General features: G+C 48.8%; 1 protein-coding gene across 1 annotated transcript; it reads right to left on the reverse strand.

Annotated features, from left to right (window-relative positions):
• Positions 1 to 8973: 8973 nt before the first annotated feature.
• ATP6V0E2 (ATPase H+ transporting V0 subunit e2) lies at positions 8974 to 16017 on the reverse strand. Its single transcript, XM_008065983.1, has 4 exons — positions 15809 to 16017; positions 14384 to 14431; positions 10779 to 10895; positions 8974 to 10340 (listed from the first exon to the last, which is right to left on the reverse strand). The coding sequence occupies exons 1-3, from the start codon at positions 15910 to 15912 to the stop codon at positions 10802 to 10804; spliced, it is 246 nt and encodes an 81-aa protein (XP_008064174.1). The 5' UTR covers positions 15913 to 16017; the 3' UTR covers positions 8974 to 10340; positions 10779 to 10801.
• Positions 16018 to 20841: the final 4824 nt, after the last annotated feature.

Here is a 20841-nt window from a genome sequence, read left to right on the forward strand (position 1 = left end):
CTACCACGCCCGGCTGATTTTTTGATTTATTGTAGAGATGAGGTCTCGCTGCCCAGGCGGGTCTCGAACCCGCGGGCTCAGGCAATCTACTCACCTCAGCCTCCCAAAGGTGTGGGATTACAGGCTGAACCACTGAGCCCGGCTCTGTTTTTTTTTTTTTTAACAATAATTTTGGGCCGGGTGTGGTGGCTCACACCTATAGTCCCAGCACTTTGGGAGGTTGAGGTGAGAGGATTGCCTGAACCCTTTGGTTTGAGACCAGCCTGGGCAACTTGGCAAGACCTCATCTCTACAATAAATCAAAAAAATTAGCCGGGCATGGTGGCGTGTGACTATAGTTCCAGCTACTTGGGAGGTTGAGGCTGAAGGATTGCTTGAGCCCAGCAAGTCGAGACTGCAGTAGCCGGGAGCATGCCAGTGTCCTCCAGCCTGGGTGACAGAGTGAGACTCCAACTAAAAAAAAAAAAAAAAAAACACAAAAAAAACCCCCCTCAAAAAACAAACAAAAAACCCCAATAATTTTGAAGTGCAGAAGGAGAGATGGGGCTATCTGACCTCACCTCTCCTAACCTCTCTCTTTCATCTCTCTTCCTGGCACTAGATTCACCAGGATTAGGACAACCTATAGACAAAATATATAAAGAACTTGTAAGTGGGGGGTGAGGTGGGGGAAGTCCAATAGGAAAGCAAGCCAATGATTTAATAGGCAAATGAGAGAAGTGGAAAAGAAAATGTCCAGGCCAGGTGCGGTGGCTAAGCCTGTATGTAGTCTCAGCACTTTGGGAGGCTGAGGCGAGAAGATTGCCTGAATCCAGGGGTTCGAGACTAGCCTGGGCAGCTTGGTGAGACCTCATCTCTAGAATAAATCGCAAAAACTACCCGGGCATGGTGGCTTGCGTTTGTAGTTCCTGCTACTTGGAAGGCTGAGGCGGAAGGATAGCCTGGGCCCAGCAGGTCAAGGCTGTGGTAGCCGTGAGCGTGCCACTGCACTCCAGCCTGGGCAACAAGAGTGAGACTGCAATTAAAAAAAAAAAAAAAAAAAGGAAAATGTCCAATAAACAGATAAAATGACAGCCAAGCTCACTACATTATTAGGGAAATGTAAGTTAAAACAAGATATCACTTCACACACATTATCTGACTGAAAAATGTAAAAGGTTGAATAGCAATGAAGTCCAGAAACTCACAGGTTTGTGGGATTGTAAATTGAAACAATTATTTTGGAGCAAATTTTGGCAATATCTTGTAATGTGGAAAGCTCTCTGACTTCTAGATATGTATCCTAGAAAAATTCCAGCACATGTGCACAGACACATATACAGGTGCTTACTATCTGTTAATCAGGATGTAAAGCAGATGCCATCGATAGGGGAGTATAAAAAGAAAGTGCATATCACTAATGAACTAGATCTGTAAGAGAATTGTAGCAGTCAGCAAAAATGCAGTGTAATAAAACACCCTAAAACTATGTGATTCATAACAATGAGCATTTAATTTTGGCCTGTGTGCCTCTGCATCAGCTAGGATTTGGCCGATCCAGCCTAGGCTTGATCAGGCTTGACTTCGGGTCATTTTGGGATTCGTCTACCCCTCATGTTTCACCTTCTCTGGGGTCACTGGGCCACCTAGGATACATACAAGCCAGTGACACTAAGGGCGACTCTGGGAGCCAGTTTATACACCAACTCCCATCAACCACTGGCTGAAGATTGTGGGGACGGTGATAGCTTTCTGGTGGCACATTAGCCTGTTGCCTGGGAAGGAAGGCAGCTAGAAGGCACCTGGTGTGTACCAAAATGTCAAGAGCAAGAGAAAGTGCATCACATTGTTAATTACAGTCTGTTATCAGAGTTTTCCCTTTGCTAATAGATAGTAGATAATAACAGGGTTATGTTGTTGCTTTGTTTTCCTTGATTATAAATGATGTGCAACATTGAATTACAGTTAACATGCAAAAAATCATGCAATTAATTGACCAGAGAGGCACTTTTATGCTCAAACGTCTTTTTTTTTTTTTTTGAGTTGGAGTCTCACTTTGTCACCCAGGTTGTAGTGTAGTGGCATGCTCACGGCCACCGCAGCCTCAACCTGCTGGGCTCAGGTGATCCTTCCGCCTTAGCCTTCCAAGTAGCTTAAATTACAGGTGTGCACCATCATGTCCAGATAATTTTTTGATTTATTGTAGAGACAAGGTCTCACCATTGCCCAGGCTGGTCTTGAAACCTTGGACTCAGGCAATCCTCTCGCTTCTGCCTCCCAAAGTGCTGGGATTATAGGCATAAGCCACCGTGCTCGGCACAAAAGTCTTTTATATGTCTTCTTTTATGAATTATTTTGTGTCCTTTGCTAATTTTTAAAATTGTGTTGTTTTTGTCCTGAAAAATTTTGAATTTAACTTAGTTAAATGTATAAATAAAGCATTATCTCCATAGCTTTGGATTTCTTTTCTTTCTTTAAGATAGACCTTCTTTATTACACAATAATTTTTTATAACTCTATTTTTTGATTTGTTGTAGAAACGAGGTCTTGCCAAGTTGCCTGGGTTGGTCTTGAACCCGTGGGCTCAAGCAATCCACTTGCCTCGGCCTCCCAAAGTGCTGGGATTACAGGCTGAACCACCAAGGCTGCCACACTATATATATATATATATTTTTTTTTTTTGAGTTGGAGTCTCACTTTGTCACCCAGATTGGAATGCAGTGGCACACTCATGACCACCACAGCCTCGACCTGCTGGGCTCTGGCGATCCTTCCGCCTCTGCCTTCCAAGTAGCTGGAACTACAGGCGTGCACTACCACGCCCGGCTAGTTTTTGACTTATTGTAGAGATGAGGTCTTGCCAAGTTACCCAGGTGGGTCATGAACCCGCGGACTCAGGCAACCCACTCACCTCGGCCTTCCAAAGTGCTGGGATTACAGGCTGAGCCACCGAGCCCGGCCTCACACAATAATTAAAAAAAAATTCTCCAATGTTTTCTTCTCATACATTTATATTCTAATTCCATTTGGCACTTATTTTGTTGCTGGAAGTCTGGGACACTGTTCATTGCCTTACCCATCATTTCTTTATGTTTTTACTCCAATTCTTAACTCCTGTCTGTCATTTTAAGTTTATTTCTGGACTCTTGTTTTCTTCCATTGAACAACCGGTCTATTCACGTTCTAGCACCATTGTTTTAATATCAGTAGCTTTGCAAATTGTAGCTTTATCATCTTTTTTAATATCTGAGAGGGCTAATGTCCCTCTCAATATTATAGTGTTCCAGGAATATCCTGGTTATTTCTTACACATTAATTTTTTCCCAGGAAACTTCAGAATCAGCATACTGATACTGGTACCCATTTCCTTCTCTCTGCTACCCCCAAAAATCTGTTTTTATTTTATTTTTTTTGAGTTGGAGTCTCACTCTGTCACTTAGGCTGGAGTGCTGTGGCACGCTCATGGCCATCCTAGTGTCGACCTGCTGGGCTCCGGCGATCCTCAGCCTCTCAAGTAGCTGGAACTACAGGTATGCGCTACCATGACTGGGTAATTTTTGATTTATTGTAGTGACGAGGTCTCGCCAAGTTGCCCAGGCTGGTCTTGAACCTGTGGGTTCAGGCAATCCACTTGCCTCGGCCTGCCAAAGTGCTGGGATTATAGGCTGAGCCACCGAGCCTGGCCCCATCTGTTTTTATTGAGAGGACACTACATTTATAAATTAAAGACATTTAGCATAAAACACAGATACATAAACAGATCCCGGGTATTTTTCATGGCACCTATTCTCAGGTCCCAGCTCACATATCCAAGCATACAGGGTGCTTTCCACTTGCTGTCCCACGGTAGAAACAGAAAGAAGGAAGGAAGTTCAGATCCTGGCAGAATAAAGCATGTGGCATGGAATTACAGTTAACGTGTAAAAATAACACAATTAATAGCCAGCATGTATTGACCAGCTAGGCACATTAATCCATTATCTCAGCTCATCTCCACAACCTCTACGAGGCAGGCACTACTGATACTACACGAATTCATCAGTAAAACTGAAGCTCAGAAACACTAAGTAACTTTCACTCAACTAATAGTCAATGAAGCTGGAGTTTGACCTCAGGTGGTACAGTTCTATCTAGATTCTGCACCCTCAGCCTCAAAGTTGAACAGAGCTGCTAAGTGAAAGTGAACTGCCTCAGGGAGGCTGGGTAGGGAAAAAAGAGAGAAATATGTTTGCTTAATCAATTGCTGCTGGCCAAGGGCAAGGCCATTGCACCTGACATCACAGCTGATTGAGGTTGCAAAATCCCCAGTAATTCAGAGTCCAGGGTTCCTGCTGGATGAGACAGACTGGGAAGAGGAAGTCACCATCCCATACGTCACAGGCCTTTGTCAGGAGGAAGGAAGACCCTCACTGCTATCATACCCCTTAATCCTGAGGTTAGGGAGCCAAGGTCCTGTGGGTTTCTGAGAATATTCATCCCAATCATATCTTTCCACCCCTCTCTGGGAAACACCTGCAGTGTTCTATTGGGCTTAAAGTTTTATTGGCCTCAGGGGCAATGCCTGAGCTCCCTGCTTCACATGGCCTCTGGTGAACACCAGCTCACTGATGGACCAGCTGGTGCTGGGAGCAGTGCCTGCTCTGACACCCAATAATCCCTGAAAGCTTGGGTACTTCCTCTTCACCTGGGTGCAGTCTCCTGGTCAGAGGCTCCAGGCCCTACCGGGAATCCTACTTCCCCTCAGTATTTCCCAGCCTTCTTTCACAGGGGCTCTGGGTTGATAACTAAGTTTAGAAATTATGGCCAGGCACAGTGGCTCACGCCTTTAATCCTAGCACTTCGGGATGCTGAGGCGAGAGGATCACTTGAACCCAGAGTTCAACCACCAACTTAGGTTAACAGAAATTAGCCAGGCATCGTGGCACACGCCTGTAGTCCCAGATGCTCGGGAGGCTGAGACAAAAGGATCACCTGAGCCTAGGAATTGGAGGCTGTGGTGAGCCACGATGGTGTCACCACACTCCAGCCTGGGAGACAAAGTGAGACCTCAACGGAAAAAGTCATTCGAGGGGCTGAGGTTCCAGAATAATGGCTTCCAGTGGTAGCAGAGGCCTTTCCAGGGAACATTTCAAAACGACTGGAGACACTTATGGCTATCAGAGCCAGGAGCAGGGAGAGGGATTCTGCTAGCATCTGGTGGGTGGCTGGTAAGGGGTGCTGCTAAACGTCCTACAATGCACAGGACAGTGCCCTTTCCCGTCCCTGCAAAAAAAAATCCAAATAATGATCTAGCTCAAACTGTTAATAATGTCCAGACTGGGAAATCCTGTCTTGGAGGGCCTCAGTTAGCACCAGAACTCTTGGAAGCTGTTTTGTTTTGTTTTGAATCGGAGTCTCACTCCGTCACCCGGGCTGGAGTGTAGTGGCATGCTCATGCCTTCTGCAGCCTCAATCTCCTGGGCTCAGGCGATCCCTCTGCCCCAGCCTTCCAAGTGGCTGGAATTACAGGCATGAATCACCATGCCCAGCTAATTTTTAAAATTTATTGCAGAGACAAGGTCTTGCCAAGTAGCCCAGGCTGGTCTTGAACTCCTGGGTTCAGGCAGTCCTCTTGCCTCAGCCTCCTGAAGTGCTGGGATTATGGGCATGAGTCACCACATCTGGCTGGAAGCAAAGCCTAAAGTCCCATCTCTGAGATTCTAATCCAGTGGGGTGTGGCATGGGATACAGGAACCTGCATTCCCAAGTTATTCCTAGGTTATTCTGTTATAGGTGGGCCGTATTCCACACTGAGAAATAGCACTGCAGATTGAGCCTGAAGCATGATTCCAAAACTCTGGTCCCTAGACCTGTGTGGGCCTGCCTGGGTAAGAACCATCTAGAAAGCTTGCCAAAAGCCCAGGTCTTGCTCCATCCTGGAAATTCTATTGGAATAGATTTGGCTTCCATCCCAGTATTCTATGGATTGTTTTGTTTTGAGTGATTATTTTTTTCTTTAATTATTATTTTAAAATTGACAAAATTGTATGTATTTAGGTTTACAACATGCCCGGAAATATACAATGTGGAATGGCTAAACTGGCTAATAATGTGCATTACCTCACAAACTTTTAATTTTTTTCTGGTGAGAACACTTAAAATGTACTCTCACTAATTTTCAAGTAAATACTACATTGCTATTAATTATAATCACCATGTATTGCACACATATCTCGTGAACTTACTCCTTTTGCCTAACTGAAATTTTGTATCTTCAACCAACATCTCCCCTGAGAGATTCTTCCTTAGATCTGTTAACGTGGAGTGTGGTCTGAATTTGCACAGGACTCTGGTCACCTGCCCTCCCTTTCCCCATGTTCCAAGTCAAGCAAAGCTCAGGCTGCCAGCTGATTTCATTCCTGAAAGCCCCAAGGTTTATCAACAGAAGGCCACTTCCAGTACACAGATAAGGAGACAACCCACATTTCCAGAGTTATCAACAATCCTATTTCTGTTCAAATCAACCCAAATTAACCAAGGGCTGTACTCTGGGGGCTTCTGCAGGGGAGGAACTCTAAGGCCAGCAGGAGCAGTACCTCTCCCCACACCCCCAGCTGAGAATCTGGGCTGCCAGGGATCCCTGGTATAGATTAGAATGTACCAGGTATTTCAGGGATGCTGAGGTTGGAAGAAATCGCTGACGACTATTTGGGAAGCTTGGGATCAGAGCAGTGCAAAGTTGGCAGTTACCTCCCCACTCTGTTCTTAGGCAGGGCCTGGCATCTAACTGCTCAATAAATGCTAGCCATTGTCACTATTAAATGCCTTGAAGGATGTTTCATCCTGGCCATGGTATTGTCTGGAATATCATCGCTGCTCCCTGCTCAAAGTCATCACTCTAAGGTCACCACCTCTAAAAAAGAGCACCATACACCCCAGGGGCGTTGCATGCATTGTACACGAGGCTCCTCAGGAGGCTTCATCCTGCGTGCAGCACTGCCCTCTGCTGGTCACACTCGTGGGCGGTTTCACTTTCCTTGGTACCTTTCCTTTTCTCAATAGGCTTTCTCCTCTGTCCCCGGGTGGTCTCCAAAGCTGCTTCCTGCTTTCTCACTTGGTAAGGGATACCCTGCTCTTGGCCACTGCCTATTTTTAGAGATCTTTTGCTTCATGAGCACCTTCTTCAGAGACTGAAAGGCACTGACATGCCTCCCGCATTGGGGCAGAGAGGAGTCTGGATTGAAATTGAGAACTGTAAGTTTTGGTACATGACGGCATCCAAACCCCACACCAAGAGACTGGACTAAGCCTAGCATGATTTCTGGCAGCCAAAAGTTGCATCCTTGGGACCACCCAGCTTACCCTTTGAGTTCCTGTCTGAAAAAGCTCAAGGCTGTCAAAAGAATGGACTGTTGGCTGGGCTTGGTGGCTCAGCCTGCAATCCCTGCACTTTGGGAGGCCGAGGCAAGTGGATTGCCTGAGCCCATGGGTTCGAGACCAGCCCGGACAACTTGGTGAGACCGCGTCTCTACAATAAGTAAAAAATTATCCAGGTGTGGTAGTGCACACCTGTAGTTTCAGCTACTAGGAAGGCTGAGGCGGAAGGATCACCAGTGCCCAGCAGGTCAATGCTGGTGTGGCCATGAATGTGCCACTGCACTCCAGCCTGGACGACAGTGAGACGACTCCAACTCAATAAAAGAGAGAGAGAGAGAGAGAGAGAGAGAGAGAGAGAGAGAGAATGATGAACAGTTCTGGTCAATACCTGACAATAAGCCCCTGACCACCCTCCACTTATTTAAAAAAACCTTACTACTGTAATTCCTTCCTTTGTCCCTTTGAGATATAAATGCCTCTCCTGCAATCCACGAGTCTTTCTCAAGGACCTGAAAGCCATTCCTTCGAAATATCATCAGGAAGGGTAAGGCCTCAGTCTCCAGTTTCTGATAGGATCCTAACTTCCACCAACACAGCTGGCCTGGTCACATTAACGCTGACCAGCCCTTAGTCAGTAGTTAACCAAAAAAATGTCTTCATAGCTTTAACTAACGTCCAGCTTTGTTTATCTTTGACAAAACCTGTTCGCCATGCAGGTTCTCACCTTGGGTGTGGAGGGAAAGTCTGATAGGAACAGTTCTCACCATGGCGATGGAAGATGGATCCGCTGAGAGAGTGGGCTGGACCTGAGCTCTTGGCCCCCTCTCCTTTTTCCAAATGACTGCATGGAAAGGACGGGACAGGTGGGAAGGGCCACCCTGCTTGGGTAGGAGCTGCCAGCCCAGAGCAGCCTAGAGGGCAGAAAGCAGCTCTCCGGATTCTGCCTCCCAGGCACAGAGCCTGCTGCCCAGGAGGCGCAGTGACCATCCAGTCACAGACACACACACACACACTGTATTGTCTGAAGACACCAACAATCAACACTGTGGAATCCCAGGACCCGGGGAGCAGAGACCAAGGGGGGAGCAACCAATTGTGACACGTCTTCCCTCCAAACCAATGGGGATCTTCAGCTTCCCAGACCCAAGGCCATTAGGGTGGGCATAACCAGGCTGGGGCTGGCTTCAGAGTTGCAGCCACAGCGGCTGGAGAAGTCCCCTGGCCCAGGTTGATCCACAGGGAGCTGGGTAAACGGATCCAGAGGGTTCCTCCTTTAGTCCCCTCTCATCTCTCTAGGCCTAGCTTCAGAGGGTCCTCGTCACCTCCCACCTGCCCACTCAAGTCTGACTTCATTGTCCACCAAAGCCACCAGCTGGCCTTGACTTCTTGGGGTGGAGGTGATGGGGGTCTGTGATACCTGGACCAATCCCTCCTCCTGAACCACACTCATCCTCCAGAATTATATTCCCCTGGCTTTCCTCCTGCCTCCTGACACCTCCCAGCATCCTCAACAGGCTTGTCTTCATGTGCTCCCTACAGAAACTCTGGTACAGCTTTGGGTTCTACTCTGGAATTTTCTCACTCTGAACCCTGTGAGCAACCCACATCTCCCAGAGGCCAGGGTTTGCCACCAAACAGTAACCTTTTTATCACCATTATTTATTAGACATGAACTGAGTTTTTCGTACAAGTCACACATGACACCCTCACTCCACAGGAAGGACTGCAAAGGTTAGGAGAGGGAATCTGGGGGAAGTGTTTGTCAGTAGGAGGTCCCAAGCACCTGACCAGCAAAGAACTGAGCCCTCTGGGTGAGACACATCACATTCTCTTGCCGTTCCCAAAGCAATGCCTTCTAACTGGGAAGAAGGTCAAATAAATAGTCAATAAATAAAAGAGGCTGGCTATTCTTCCCCAGGCAATGAAGGGCCTCAGCTGGGAGCCAGACACGGCGGGTGAGCTCTGACCTGACTACCCCAGCAACTCTGTCTTGATGTCTCTCTCACTGTCCTCTAGGAGGGAGGGCAAGGTTGGAGAGTCCCCAGGGCCCCCCTGAATGCCATGTTCTGCCTTTCTTAGCCTTGCTAGGCTGGCGCTTCTCCACAACTCGCTGTCCGCAGCATGGAGGAGCCCAGTGCACTGGAGACAGGGCCTGGTGCTGGCTCAGGGGCCAGGGCGGCCAGTGCCCACAGTGCCCCTCAGACTGTGCCTTCCTCCCTCTCCCATCCCAACTCCGGTCACTCAGATGCTGCTGTGAGATGCTCTGAAATCTGTTCCCATCACAGCCTAGTGAGGCAGAGCCAGGACTCCTGGGGGTGGCCACTGTGCACAGACAGACAGGCTGGTGATGGGGTGGTGAGCTGCCTACAGAGTGGAGCGCCCAGGCAGGGGAAGAGGTGGAACTGGATATTCTGAGGAGACACAACTTTTTGAGCAAGCCAATCTAAGTAACTATAACTACAAACAATGCTCAACATCTAGGCTGGGTCAATTTTGATCCAGTGACTATGCTGCTTTTTACATGTGAACGTTTCTCTATTACTTCAACATTTTTAGAAATTTTCATATCTAGAGGCCAGAGCCAGAAAAAGCCTTGGGCATATCACATGGAGCCCTTCCATTTCATAGTAGGGTGGCGGCACCCGACTCCCCACCCTGGGTTCGGAGCACCCAGGGCTGGGCTGAAGCCTGGCTTCTGCCCCATGTGTAAGATCCTACCCATATCAGCTCGTCAGCCAGGATCTCCTTGGGAGGGAGAGAAAGCTCAGAGCAGTGGGTGTCTACGAGCAGGATGTCCCCTGCTGCAGCTTGACTGCTTCAGGGGTCTCCTTGAGGGTCAGCTAGGAAGACAGCATCTCCTAGAGCCAGGAAGACTCTGCAGGTGCGGGTCCCAGGGTGCCAGCAGGAGGGAGCTTGGAAGGACCAAGACACAGCTGTGGAGGGAGGGTGGGACTGAAATGCCATCAGGAACTGGCGAGCCAGGGTCATCCAGAGAGCTGGCACACCTGAAAAGCACATCACATCGAAGGGTCACTGCCTCGCTGTGGAGCCTCGGCTCCGACCACCCCCTCCCTGGGGAGCCTCCTTGTTCCAGCCTGGTCATAGCTTACCCTGTTCCTCCCTCTGTCCCTGTGTCCATGGCTCCTGCACCCCAGCTTCTCCTCACTCAGAACAGAGTCCACATCACCTGCTCTGTGGCCACGCCTGGACATGCTTTGGGAGGAAGCACTATGAGGACAGGGGTTCTGGGACCGTGGTTCCCATCTTATCCCTGGCAGCCAGCAGTGCTAGGCAGAAAGACAATGGGAGCTGAATCCCCACTATTTTCTTTTTCTAAATAAATGGATGCCTGTGTCCAATGAGAACTCTAACCATGGCCCTGCCTTTCCCTCCCTTCCCACCCACGGAGGTCCAGGCACCCACACCTGCTGCCCGCTCAGTACCTGGGCATGGAAGCAGCAGCTGGTCATTCCCACAGGAAGCGCACGTACCAGATGGTCTCGTTCTTCAGCTGGGGCCCAAACAGGGGGTTCAGCTGAGCCAGGATGGCAATGAGCCAGCTGCCAGGGACAGCAAAGTGCACGTGAGCCTGGCACAGAAGGCACCCCGCTCATGCCCACGGAAGGCCTTGGCCACACTTTCTGCTCTCCCAGGCAGTATGCAACCGACCTAGCAAGTGGCAGGCCCTGTGCTCCCAGGAGTGAAGAAGGGTCTGGGGAACCATCCACACTCCAACAGGCATGGGGGAGAGTCTGGTGTTTGTGGGTTTGGGTTTGATTTGATTTTCAGAAGATCTGTAAGATGCCTGAGTTAGGGCCAGACGTGGGCTCAGGGAAAAAGTGAAGCAGATTCCTGGAGAGCTTTGGGAGCGACTCCCAGCTGTGCCCACACACATTGCTCTCCGGGCTCACCAGGCTCCATGCACCAAGGAGCAGGACAGGGCACACCTGGTGAAAGGCATGTGAGAATCACCTTCTTTTAGAAAATGCAGAAACTGGGCCGGGCACGGTGGCTCAGGCTGTAATCCCACTTTGTGAGGCCAAGGTGAGAGGACTGCCTGAGCCCAGACGTTCAAGACCAACCTGGGTAACTTGGTGAGACCTCGTCTCAACAATAAATCACAAAAATTAGCTGGGCCTGGTGGCGTGCATCTGTAGTTCCAGCTACTTGGAAGGCGGAAGGATCACCTGAGCCCAGCAGGTTGAGGCTGCAGTGGCCATGAGCGTCCCACTGCACTCCAGCCTGGGCGACAAGAGTGAGACTCCAACTCAAAAAAAAAAAAGATGTAGGAACTATCCCAAGACGTGAGAAGCTGGCAATCGGGGGTGGGAGAGGGATGGGAACTCCTGCCCAGGCTGCTGCTGAGGCACCTCTGTTCTTCAGGCCCAGGATCTCTCGGGGGCCTGACCCACCAGCTGCTGGACAAGTAGATGGCTGCCCCCATCATTTGTGACAACCTTCTAACTTCATTTGCCATAGGAGTAGACCCCTGAAAACTTGGAATGCCTCCCATGATCACTGCAATGCAGCTTTGTCTGTTTTTGCAGGAAGGATGGATCTTTTTCATCTCTGAATTCCCCACAGCAGCTAGGAGCGCCTAATGCTCAGGAAGCTATCAGAAATCATTACCTGCTTTATGCCTACATTATGTCTGAGATTATGTTTTGTAAATATAATTTCTAGGCATGATTTTTCTTTAAATGGCTCCATCTTTCTGACTGTGTGCATCTAATTTGTAGCCTGTTTTCCCATATGTTGATTTGGTATTTGTAATTATTTCGCATTCTGTGTATATCCCATCACCCCCACACTCCCAGCCACCATCCTGTAAGTCCTGGTCTCTAAGCCATCAAATCTGAGCCCCTCTGAGGCCCTTCTCAGGGCAGATGAGGACATTTTGCCAAGCCCTGAAGGACTGAAAAACAGCATTAAAGTAAGGGCCTCAGAGATGCTCTGTCCAAGGAGAATTTTGGAAAAAACAACAACAACAAAACCAAACCATGAGTCTTCGTGAGTCAAGGTTTTATCCTGTCATCCAGGCTGAGTGCAGTGGCACAATCATGGCTCACCACAGCCTCCATCTGCTGGGCTCAGGAGATCCTTCCACCTCAGCCTCCTGAGTAGCTGGGACTACAGAAACACACCACCACCTCCAGCTATTTTTTTTTTTTTTTTTTAAATAGAGATGAGGTTTTTCTATACTGCCTAGGGTGGTCTCAAACTCCTGAGTTCAAGCAATCCTCCCACCTTGGCCTCCCAAAGTATGGGATTACTGGCATGAGCCAATGTGCCTGGCCAATTTTTAACAAGTTTTATTTTTTGTTAGTAGGAGGTGAGAAATATTAAACATTATATAAAGTAAATAAGAGAAAACTGACTAACAGGGATATATAGTTCATGACCTAATCAGATAAAACAGGTTTTATCTTTAATAACAGTCACCAAACCTGAAATGAATCAAATACATTTCTAAAAAGTGAATTTTGTCCTTTATATTTTGAAAAATTTGGCAATTGTGGGAAATAGACCCGTTGCTTTTAAAAGAATCTGCTCCTTTGTTTTTCTTTTTTTCTAAGAGACAGGGTCTAGTTATGTTGCCCAGGCTAGATTTCTTTTTTTTTTTCTGACTTGGAGTCTCACTCTGTTGCCCAGACTGGAGTGCAGTGGCCACTCCCGGCCACTGCAGCCTTGACCTGCTGGGCTCTGGTGATCCTTCCGCCTCAGCCTTCCAAGTAGCTGGAACTACAGGCTCATGCTACCACGCCTGGCTGATTTTTGATTTATTGTAGAGATGAGGTCTTGCCAAGTTGCCCAGGCGGGTCTCGAACCCGCGGGCTTAGGCAATGCACTCACCTCAGCCTCCCAAAGCATGGGATTACAGGCTGAGACACCGAGCCCGGCTTAATTTCAACTCCTGGGCGCAAGTGATCCTTCCACATAGCTGGGACTACAGGCATGAGCCGCCATGTCTGGTAGAATTTGTTATTTTTTAAGGAATCTGCATCTCATCACTCTACCTGTCCTGACTGTTCTGAACTAAGAACACCCAATTATGCCAAGCTTGACTCATGAAAATAATATATAAGACATAGGAAGACGGGGCTGAATACGGTAACTCACTCCTGTAATCCTAGCACTTTGGGAGGTCAAGGCAGGAGTATCACCTGAGCCCAGGAGATCAAGGCTGTAGTGAGCCATGACTGTGCCAATGCATTCCAGTCAAAGTGACAGAGGAAGACTCTTAAAAAAAAAAAAAAAGACATAGGAAGATGGGCTTAAAGGTGCTTGGTTAATCATGAAAGAGTCATCCCCAAAGTAGCCCAAACTAGAACCTGAACTTATCCCTTAGTTAGCAGACAGGAGGATTTAAACATGGAGCAATGTAACAGCAGGACTGGGATGGATGAAGGTAGGGAAAGGGTTGGGGGGCATCTTTTTTGTGTGAAGAGGGAATAGCTATTGTGAATGGCAGTTTTAGAAAGAGAACATATGAACAACGAGGACCTGGAAATTGATTTTCTCACACTGTCCAGGTACTGAGTCCCTTGGAATGTTTTTGTATACCTCCAGGCACACTCCCAAGTTTGAAGACTGTTGTTCTCACCTTAGTGGTTCTAAGCTGGCTGCACTTCAGTCACCTGGAAGCACTCATGAAAAAACAGGAATTCCTAAATGCAGGCCTTGAGAGCTATGATTTACCGAGTCTAGAGCGCATCCCAAAAGCTGAGTGAATAACTGCTCCAGGTGATTCTGAAGCCCAGTCAAGTATAGACAGCACTGAGCTGGCCCAACTTATTCCTCGCACAGGTGACAAAACTGAAGCTCATGGATGTTACACAGACAATGTGTACACACTGGTGGCAGAGCCATACCCAGAGCCTGGAAGTCATGACTTCTGGCCTACTATTCTCTTTACCTTTCTATACTGACTCTACTCCAGTGTTTAACAGATTCAGCCTTTCAAGAGGTGTTCAGTACCTGGACAAGGAGACTGAGATGGGAGGATAACCGAACTGGCTGATTTTGAACCGGGGAAAGTTGTACTCACAAGAGATAACAGCAGACAGCGGTGGCTACCAGCATGGTGATAATCACTCTGCAACAGAAGAGGACACGGGTCAGGGTGGGTGGAACAGCAGCCTCAGAAGGCCTGGCCAGTGCCAGCGAAAGGGCTTGTGGTGTCAGCTCTTTTCCCATTGGTCTTCCTGATGCCAACTAGACACAGGAGGCTAAGGTCTACTCAGGTAAGAATAGCCCGATAGAAAATAAAAACAAAGTGTCCCCTTATAGAGAGGCCAACCTTGATCACATCCAAGTTATGTTATGAATCCCTCCCTTCAACCACTTTGTCACCCAGTATTCCTCCATCTTAATGCAGACATGTAGGGGACTAGCACTGCACAGAGCTGCATTTGCAGCAACCACTGAGGAGTGGTCTGTGGAATTCCAAATTCATCAGACAAGGGGAAGGAAAACAAATAGACCGGAAGCCAGGGCAAGAAGCAGGGAGACTGTGAGCCATTTCTAAGGCTGAGTGAGTTACTATAAAGAGAACAGGGACTAGTTGCTTTGTGTCCATTCTAGACTAGAGACAGAAGCTTAAAGTGCAGGAGAGACTTCAGTTAGACTGAAGAAAGAATCCCCAGGATTAGTAGGAGAGGTGAGATGCTAAAATGGTTTACAAAGTGAAGCTGCGGGATCCCAAGTCCTGTATATCTTTAACTACAAAGGCAATACCCACATGTCCAAGCAGCCCCCAGGAAAGGCTCAACCTAATCCAAACTAGGGACTGTGACCGCTGATCTAAAGCACTTCAGGTAGATGCTAGAGAAAGAAGCATTTGATCTGTCTTTCAACATTACTAAGCAGCTTGAGCCAGGCCTGGTTGGGAATTGAGCAGAATGGTGAAGAAGAGAAACCCTGACCTCTGGGAACTTACAGACAAGGAGAGAGAGCACTTTATAAATGAAGATAATATTAAGTAGAAACTAGTGAGTGGTGCAAAAATGAGTTAGGGGCCCTTCAAAAAATGCTAGCTAAAATTATCTAATACCTACAAAGTGCCCCACACTGATGTTTTAAATGCATTATTGCGGTAATCCTCACAGCAGCCTCTAAGGCAGGGGTCGTCACCATCCCCATTTTACCTGTGAAGAAATGAGGCTTGACATTTGCTGCTAATCACACAGCTACCAAGTAGTGGAGAAACCGCACCGGTGCCCATCCCTGCCCTTTACCGATCGCAGGAGGAGGTGACACAATCGTTTCCCAGTGTCAGTCTCCTCTTCACCTTCTTTATCTGCCCTCTCGCCCCGACCTCAGCCTTTTCCCCCGGCGGAACGCAGCCCAGGTGCAGAGACCTCGGAGGAGGCGTCGGGGCGCCTCGCGTCCCTCGTGCGGGCGCTCGCTGCGGGGCAAAGTCGCCGCCCCGGGGACCGGAGAGGGCGCTGCAGGGCCTGTGCTCCTTCCTTACCCGCGGTTGGGTCCCTTCGGCACGAACCAGGGCCCAGCGATGCCGATGAGGCCCCAGAACGTGGTGAAAATGATGACTGGGAGGGCGAAGGAGTGCGCCGTCATGGCCGGACGCGGGCAGCCCAGGCGGGGATGCACGGCCCAGCAGCAGAGGATGCAGACGCGCGGGTACCAGGCCAGGTCGTGGGCGCCGAGCCTGCGCAACAAGACACGAGCGGCTCCGCCCGACCGATCCGCGCACGCGCGTCTCCTGACTCGGCCCGTCTCACCGTCACTCAGAAGGAGCGGGGCGGGTCTTCTTAGGAGCACACTCCCTGATTGGCTGAACAGGACGTCGGCCCGAGATAGAAGCTCGGGTTGAGAGTCCGGCTCGGTCCCCTTTCCTGTGATGCCGCCGTCGCGCTCGTTGCTTATTCCCAGACTCCGGGAGCTTGGGGTCCTCTGCCCGTCACGCGCTGCACCTGCTCGGCCCCAGAGCACCCAAGGGAACGCCGATCCTGGGCCGCCCCGAACCTGACGGCCCCGCGGGGAAGGGGGGCGTTGGGCACGGGAGGAATGTCCCTCCGCCCCTCGAATACGCAGCGGGAAGTCTCCCCCCACCCCTACTCCGGGACGGGTGCGGCGGCGGGGCCCAGGATGGTTGGAGACACCGCGGAAAAGACGCAAGCGCCCTCGGTCCACGAAGGCCGCGGGCAGGAGCTGAGGACACTCGGGGAAAGGCAGGGGTTTTCACGCCGACTTGAGGATCGGCGGCGGGAAAGAAAATGGGGTTAAGGCCAGATAGGTCGGCGTTCAGGGCTCCGACGCGAGGCGGGCGGCTGACGAGGATCAGGCCCAGGCTCCGCGGATGACGGCACCCTCCCCAGCATCAATCCAGCAAATCCAGCAGGGCCTTTGCGATGAGATTCCCGACTCCTTGCGTAAATAGCTAGTCTAATTAAATATAAAATGGGGGTGGCAATTCTTACAAGGTTGCTGGAGGATTAAATGAAATAAGCATTATATTCTAGAATAAGGCTCCATATATGGTTTCTTCCATCGGGGCTGGAAGGAGCCTCAGTCTGTTTTCCTTTTGGGGCTTTTAAAAAATCTCATATATCCCTTCTGTGGAGATCAATAATCTCTAGCTTCTAGAGAGATTCCATTTAAAGGGATCCGTGGCTCCAGGAGACACCTCTAGCAGCAGGTGCTGTTCTAAGCAGCCTGCCATATATATTTTTTCCCTGGCTTCATGGTTACGTGATATGGGAGCCGGCACAATCCCTATGTGACGCAGAAGGGAAATGTGCCTGTCCTTGCACTGATCCCCTCCCAGCTATGTGTGTTGTAACTGTTGTGTACTTGTAGCTGTTTTCCCAAAGCAGGAACAGGTCACATCTGCCCTTCCTTGTTCTCTTGTTGAGATAACCTTATCCATACTTTCAACATTCATGTGAGGTGAGTGGTAACAGAGATTTTAGGCATAAAATACCATCCTAGCCTTCTAGGAATTTCTAAACTAGCTGAGGAGTGATATATTCTAGTAAAACCGTAATGCTGGCCAGACTGGGCTAAGAGCCTTGTGATCAGATTAGTCCATGTCCATTATGAGAATTCAGAGGATGGAGAAATCAAAGAAGACTCCCTAGAGGACATGAGATTTCAGCTGGATTGCAAAGAATGGTTAGGAGTCTTATCAAGAGTGTGCACTGTTGAGAACACTGGCCCACAATAAAGGTGCACTTGGCATCCATGGGATAGAGTAAAACAAGATGTTCCATACAGTCCTTCAAAAAATCATCACAAAAGTTCATCTGTAGCTCAAAAAAGATCGATTTCTCTGAATTCTGTTTGGGGAAAAAAAACAACCCCATAAAAAATGACAAGTGAGCCGGGCTTAGAGGCTCAGCCTGTAATCCTGCGCCTTTGGGAGGCTGAGGTGAGTAGATTGCCTGAGCCCACGGGTTCGAGACCCGCCTGGACAGCAAGACCTCATCTCTACAATAAATCAAAAAATCAGCCGGGTGTGGTAGCGCATGCCTGTAATTCCGGCTACTTGGAAGCGTGAGGCGGAAGGATCGCCGGAGCCCAGCAGGTCGAGGCTGCGGTGGCCGGGAGTGGTCACTGCACTTCCAGTCTGGGCGACAGAGTGAGACTCCACCTCAAAAAAAAAAAAAAAAAAAAAAAAGACAAGTGTGTAGTGAAAAGTATTTCCTTCTTTGTCTCAGCTTTGACTAGAATTGAAGGCAGTGCTCAGCTTAAATGACCAGCTCATTTTAGGTGCCTGCAGCTTCTACTCTTTTTCTTTAATGATCTTTGATGTTTCATTTCTGTGCTAATTTGCATTTGATTGTTAGAGTCATCTGTTTGGTAGAGTCTAAGGTCCATGAAGGGATCAAAGCCATAAACTGGCTTCGAAACCAACCACTGAAGCCTCACCTGGACCCACAAGCTCTGGCTGTTCCCGGGCCCATGATTTGACAATGTAGGCACTTTTGGGCTGATGCTTCATTTCCAGGGATAAATTGTTCGCCTGATTAAACATCTCCCCTGCAAATAGTTTCACAGTATTTCCACATAATTACTTTATAGAACCTTAGTTTTAGCCAAAAGGGATCTTAGAGGCTATCTATGGTAATCCACTCACTTTACAGGTAATGAAACTGATGCCCAGAGAACTGAAGCAACTTGCTTAGTTCACACAGTTTATCTGTAAAAGAACCAGAACCTATGGTGAAGCCTTTTCCTTCCTAATCTAGTGTCTTCTACATGCCCCAGCTCATCCCCAGGGCTTGTCCAGCAGCACTGACATGAGGCAGTGTTGTCAGACATGCACTACCTGCCCCAGGATCTTGATGTGTGGTTGTGCATTCTGTTGGCTTCGTGGTCCCCCTTTCCCCTGGTGACTTCTGATTTATATTGGCTCCAGTGACTGCACTGCCATGGCTCCCCAATGAGTGCTTTGGGGCATGATTCATAAGTTTCCAGGACATTGCCCAGGGAGTGGGGTCCCAGTGTTGGTTACATCTATATTCATCTTTTCATAGATTTGGGGACTGATGAATTCCTAGAGAGGACAGAAGCAGAAGGAGTCACTGAGAGAGGCTCTTTAAAAATGTCCCTGAATCTAGGGCCGGGCTCGGTGGCTCAGCCTGTAATCCCAGCACTTTGGGAGGCTGAGGTGAGTGGATTGCTTGAGACCGCGGGTTCGAGGCCCACCTGGGCAACTTGGCGAGACCTCATCTCTACAATAAATCAAAAATTAGCCAGGCATGATAGCGCACGCCTGTAGTTCCAGCTACTTGGAAGGCTGAGGCGGAAGGATCGCTGGAGCCCAGCAGGTCGAGGCTGCGGTGGCTGGGAGCGGCTACTGCACTCCAATCTGGGCGACAGAGTGAGACTCCAACTCAAAAAAACTTAATAAATAAAAAAAATTAAAATTAAAATAAATAAACATAAAAATGTCCCTGAATCTTCCCAGTGCGGATGAACTGAAGCCCTGGGACACTTGAAGCCTATGAGAAATCATACCTCAGAGACTCAGACATATCCTAATACTCTCTGCAGACCCAGGCACATATTGGGGGTGAGGACAACAGCTCCAGATGTCTGTCTTTGCAGGTAAGGCCTTGTGATATTTAAAGATGTGGCCACCTACTTCTCCCTACAAGAATGGGCAGACCTGGACAAGGAGCAGAAGGAATGTATTGGAATGTGATGAGAAGGAATTACAAGCTGGGACTTCCCTGGATGAGAATGTTGGCCCCTTGCTTTTTGGCCATTTAATAGGAACTCCCCCGGCCTGTGGGTTCAGGGAAAACTAGACTCCCAGTGTGGTCGTCTCTGTCATTAGTTGGGCCTGTTTTTCCCTCAAGCACTTCTGGAAGTGGGAAAACATGACAACTGCACTTTTTTTTTGAGTTGAAGTCTCACTCTGTTGCCCTGACTGGAGTGCAGTGGCACTCATGGCCACTGCAGCCTCGACCTGCTGGGCTCAAGCGATTCTTCCGCCTCAGCCTTCCAAGTAGCTGGAACTACAGGCATGCACCACCACGCCCGGCTAAATTTTTAATTAATTGAAGAGATGAAGTCTCATCAAGTTGCCCGGGCTGGTCTCGAACCCCTGGACTCAGGCAATCCTCTCACCTCGTCCTCCCAAAGTGCTGGGATTATAGGCATGAGCCACCGTGCCTGGCCTCAACTGCACTGTTTTATTCAGCCCCTGGCACTCCTAAAGTTTCCCTGAAATAAACATTCCTACTTGTTGCAAGGCCCTGCCTGTTTCTCGAGCCCTCTGAGATTTACTACCTACTTTCGCTGTCCTGATCAACGAGGTGAGCCCAGGGCATTAAACAGGTAGTGCAAATCAGCCTTCAGGACTGATGCAAGTCCCCTCAGTGTGGGCTTAAGGCAAGCTTGGCTTTCTGTCTCCCTGCAGTGTGTGCTGTAGAGACCATGTGGAGATTGGAAAGGGAACAAGAACTTTGGGTGAAGGATTCCCAGCCCCGAACAGTGGCCAAAAAGCCACAGCTCAGTCAGTTAAGACTTGATGCAACATCCCTTTAAAACTCCCATGCAAAGCTCGCCATTCAGCACCTGTAGCGGCCCATCAGGCTCTAATCAATCCACTAATCTGTGTCCCTCTGTATCTCTTCTGTGATTTGGATTCAGTTTCTGTACCTCTTTGATATTCCCCTTTGACAGGAGCCTGGGTCACCTGTGAGAAACAAGGCAGTGCTATAAACCTTTCCAGACAAGATACACTGAAAGGACACAATCAGGGTGGGGCAATAAGGTGTGGTTGTGTCATTCACCACTGCCCTGTAAGGAGAGTATGTCTAACAGCCACAAATCTTCACATCTGATGTACTCTGTCTCACAAGCCCTTTCTGGTTATCTACAGAAGAAGAAAAACAATGAATTTTGTGAGAAAGCCCAGCTTGGAGGGATACACAGAAGATCCCTCATGTAAATCTCCTGACAGGTAGGGGTAGGCAGACACTGAGTCTGGTTCACTGAAATGGGCAGTCAAGAGTGAAGGGTCAGGTATCTGTC

This window comes from Carlito syrichta, unplaced genomic scaffold (assembly GCF_000164805.1).
Source record: "Carlito syrichta isolate Samal-C Ts95f unplaced genomic scaffold, Tarsius_syrichta-2.0.1 Scaffold308825, whole genome shotgun sequence".
Lineage (NCBI taxonomy): Eukaryota > Metazoa > Chordata > Mammalia > Primates > Tarsiidae > Carlito > Carlito syrichta.

What these genes read in the sequence shown, in the direction of transcription:
- ATP6V0E2 (XM_008065983.1), bottom strand. Translation starts at nt 15,912, where the DNA reads ATGACGGCGCACTCCTTCGCCCTCCCAGTCATCATTTTCACCACGTTC. An exon ending in CCGAAGGGACCCAACCGCGG is followed by an intron (nt 14,432 to 15,808) that starts GTAAGGAAGGAG and finishes CTTCTGTTGCAG; the next exon opens with AGTGATTATCACCATGCTGG. An exon ending in GCTGTCTGCTGTTATCTCTT is followed by an intron (nt 10,896 to 14,383) that starts GTGAGTACAACT and finishes TGTCCCTGGCAG; the next exon opens with CTGGCTCATTGCCATCCTGG.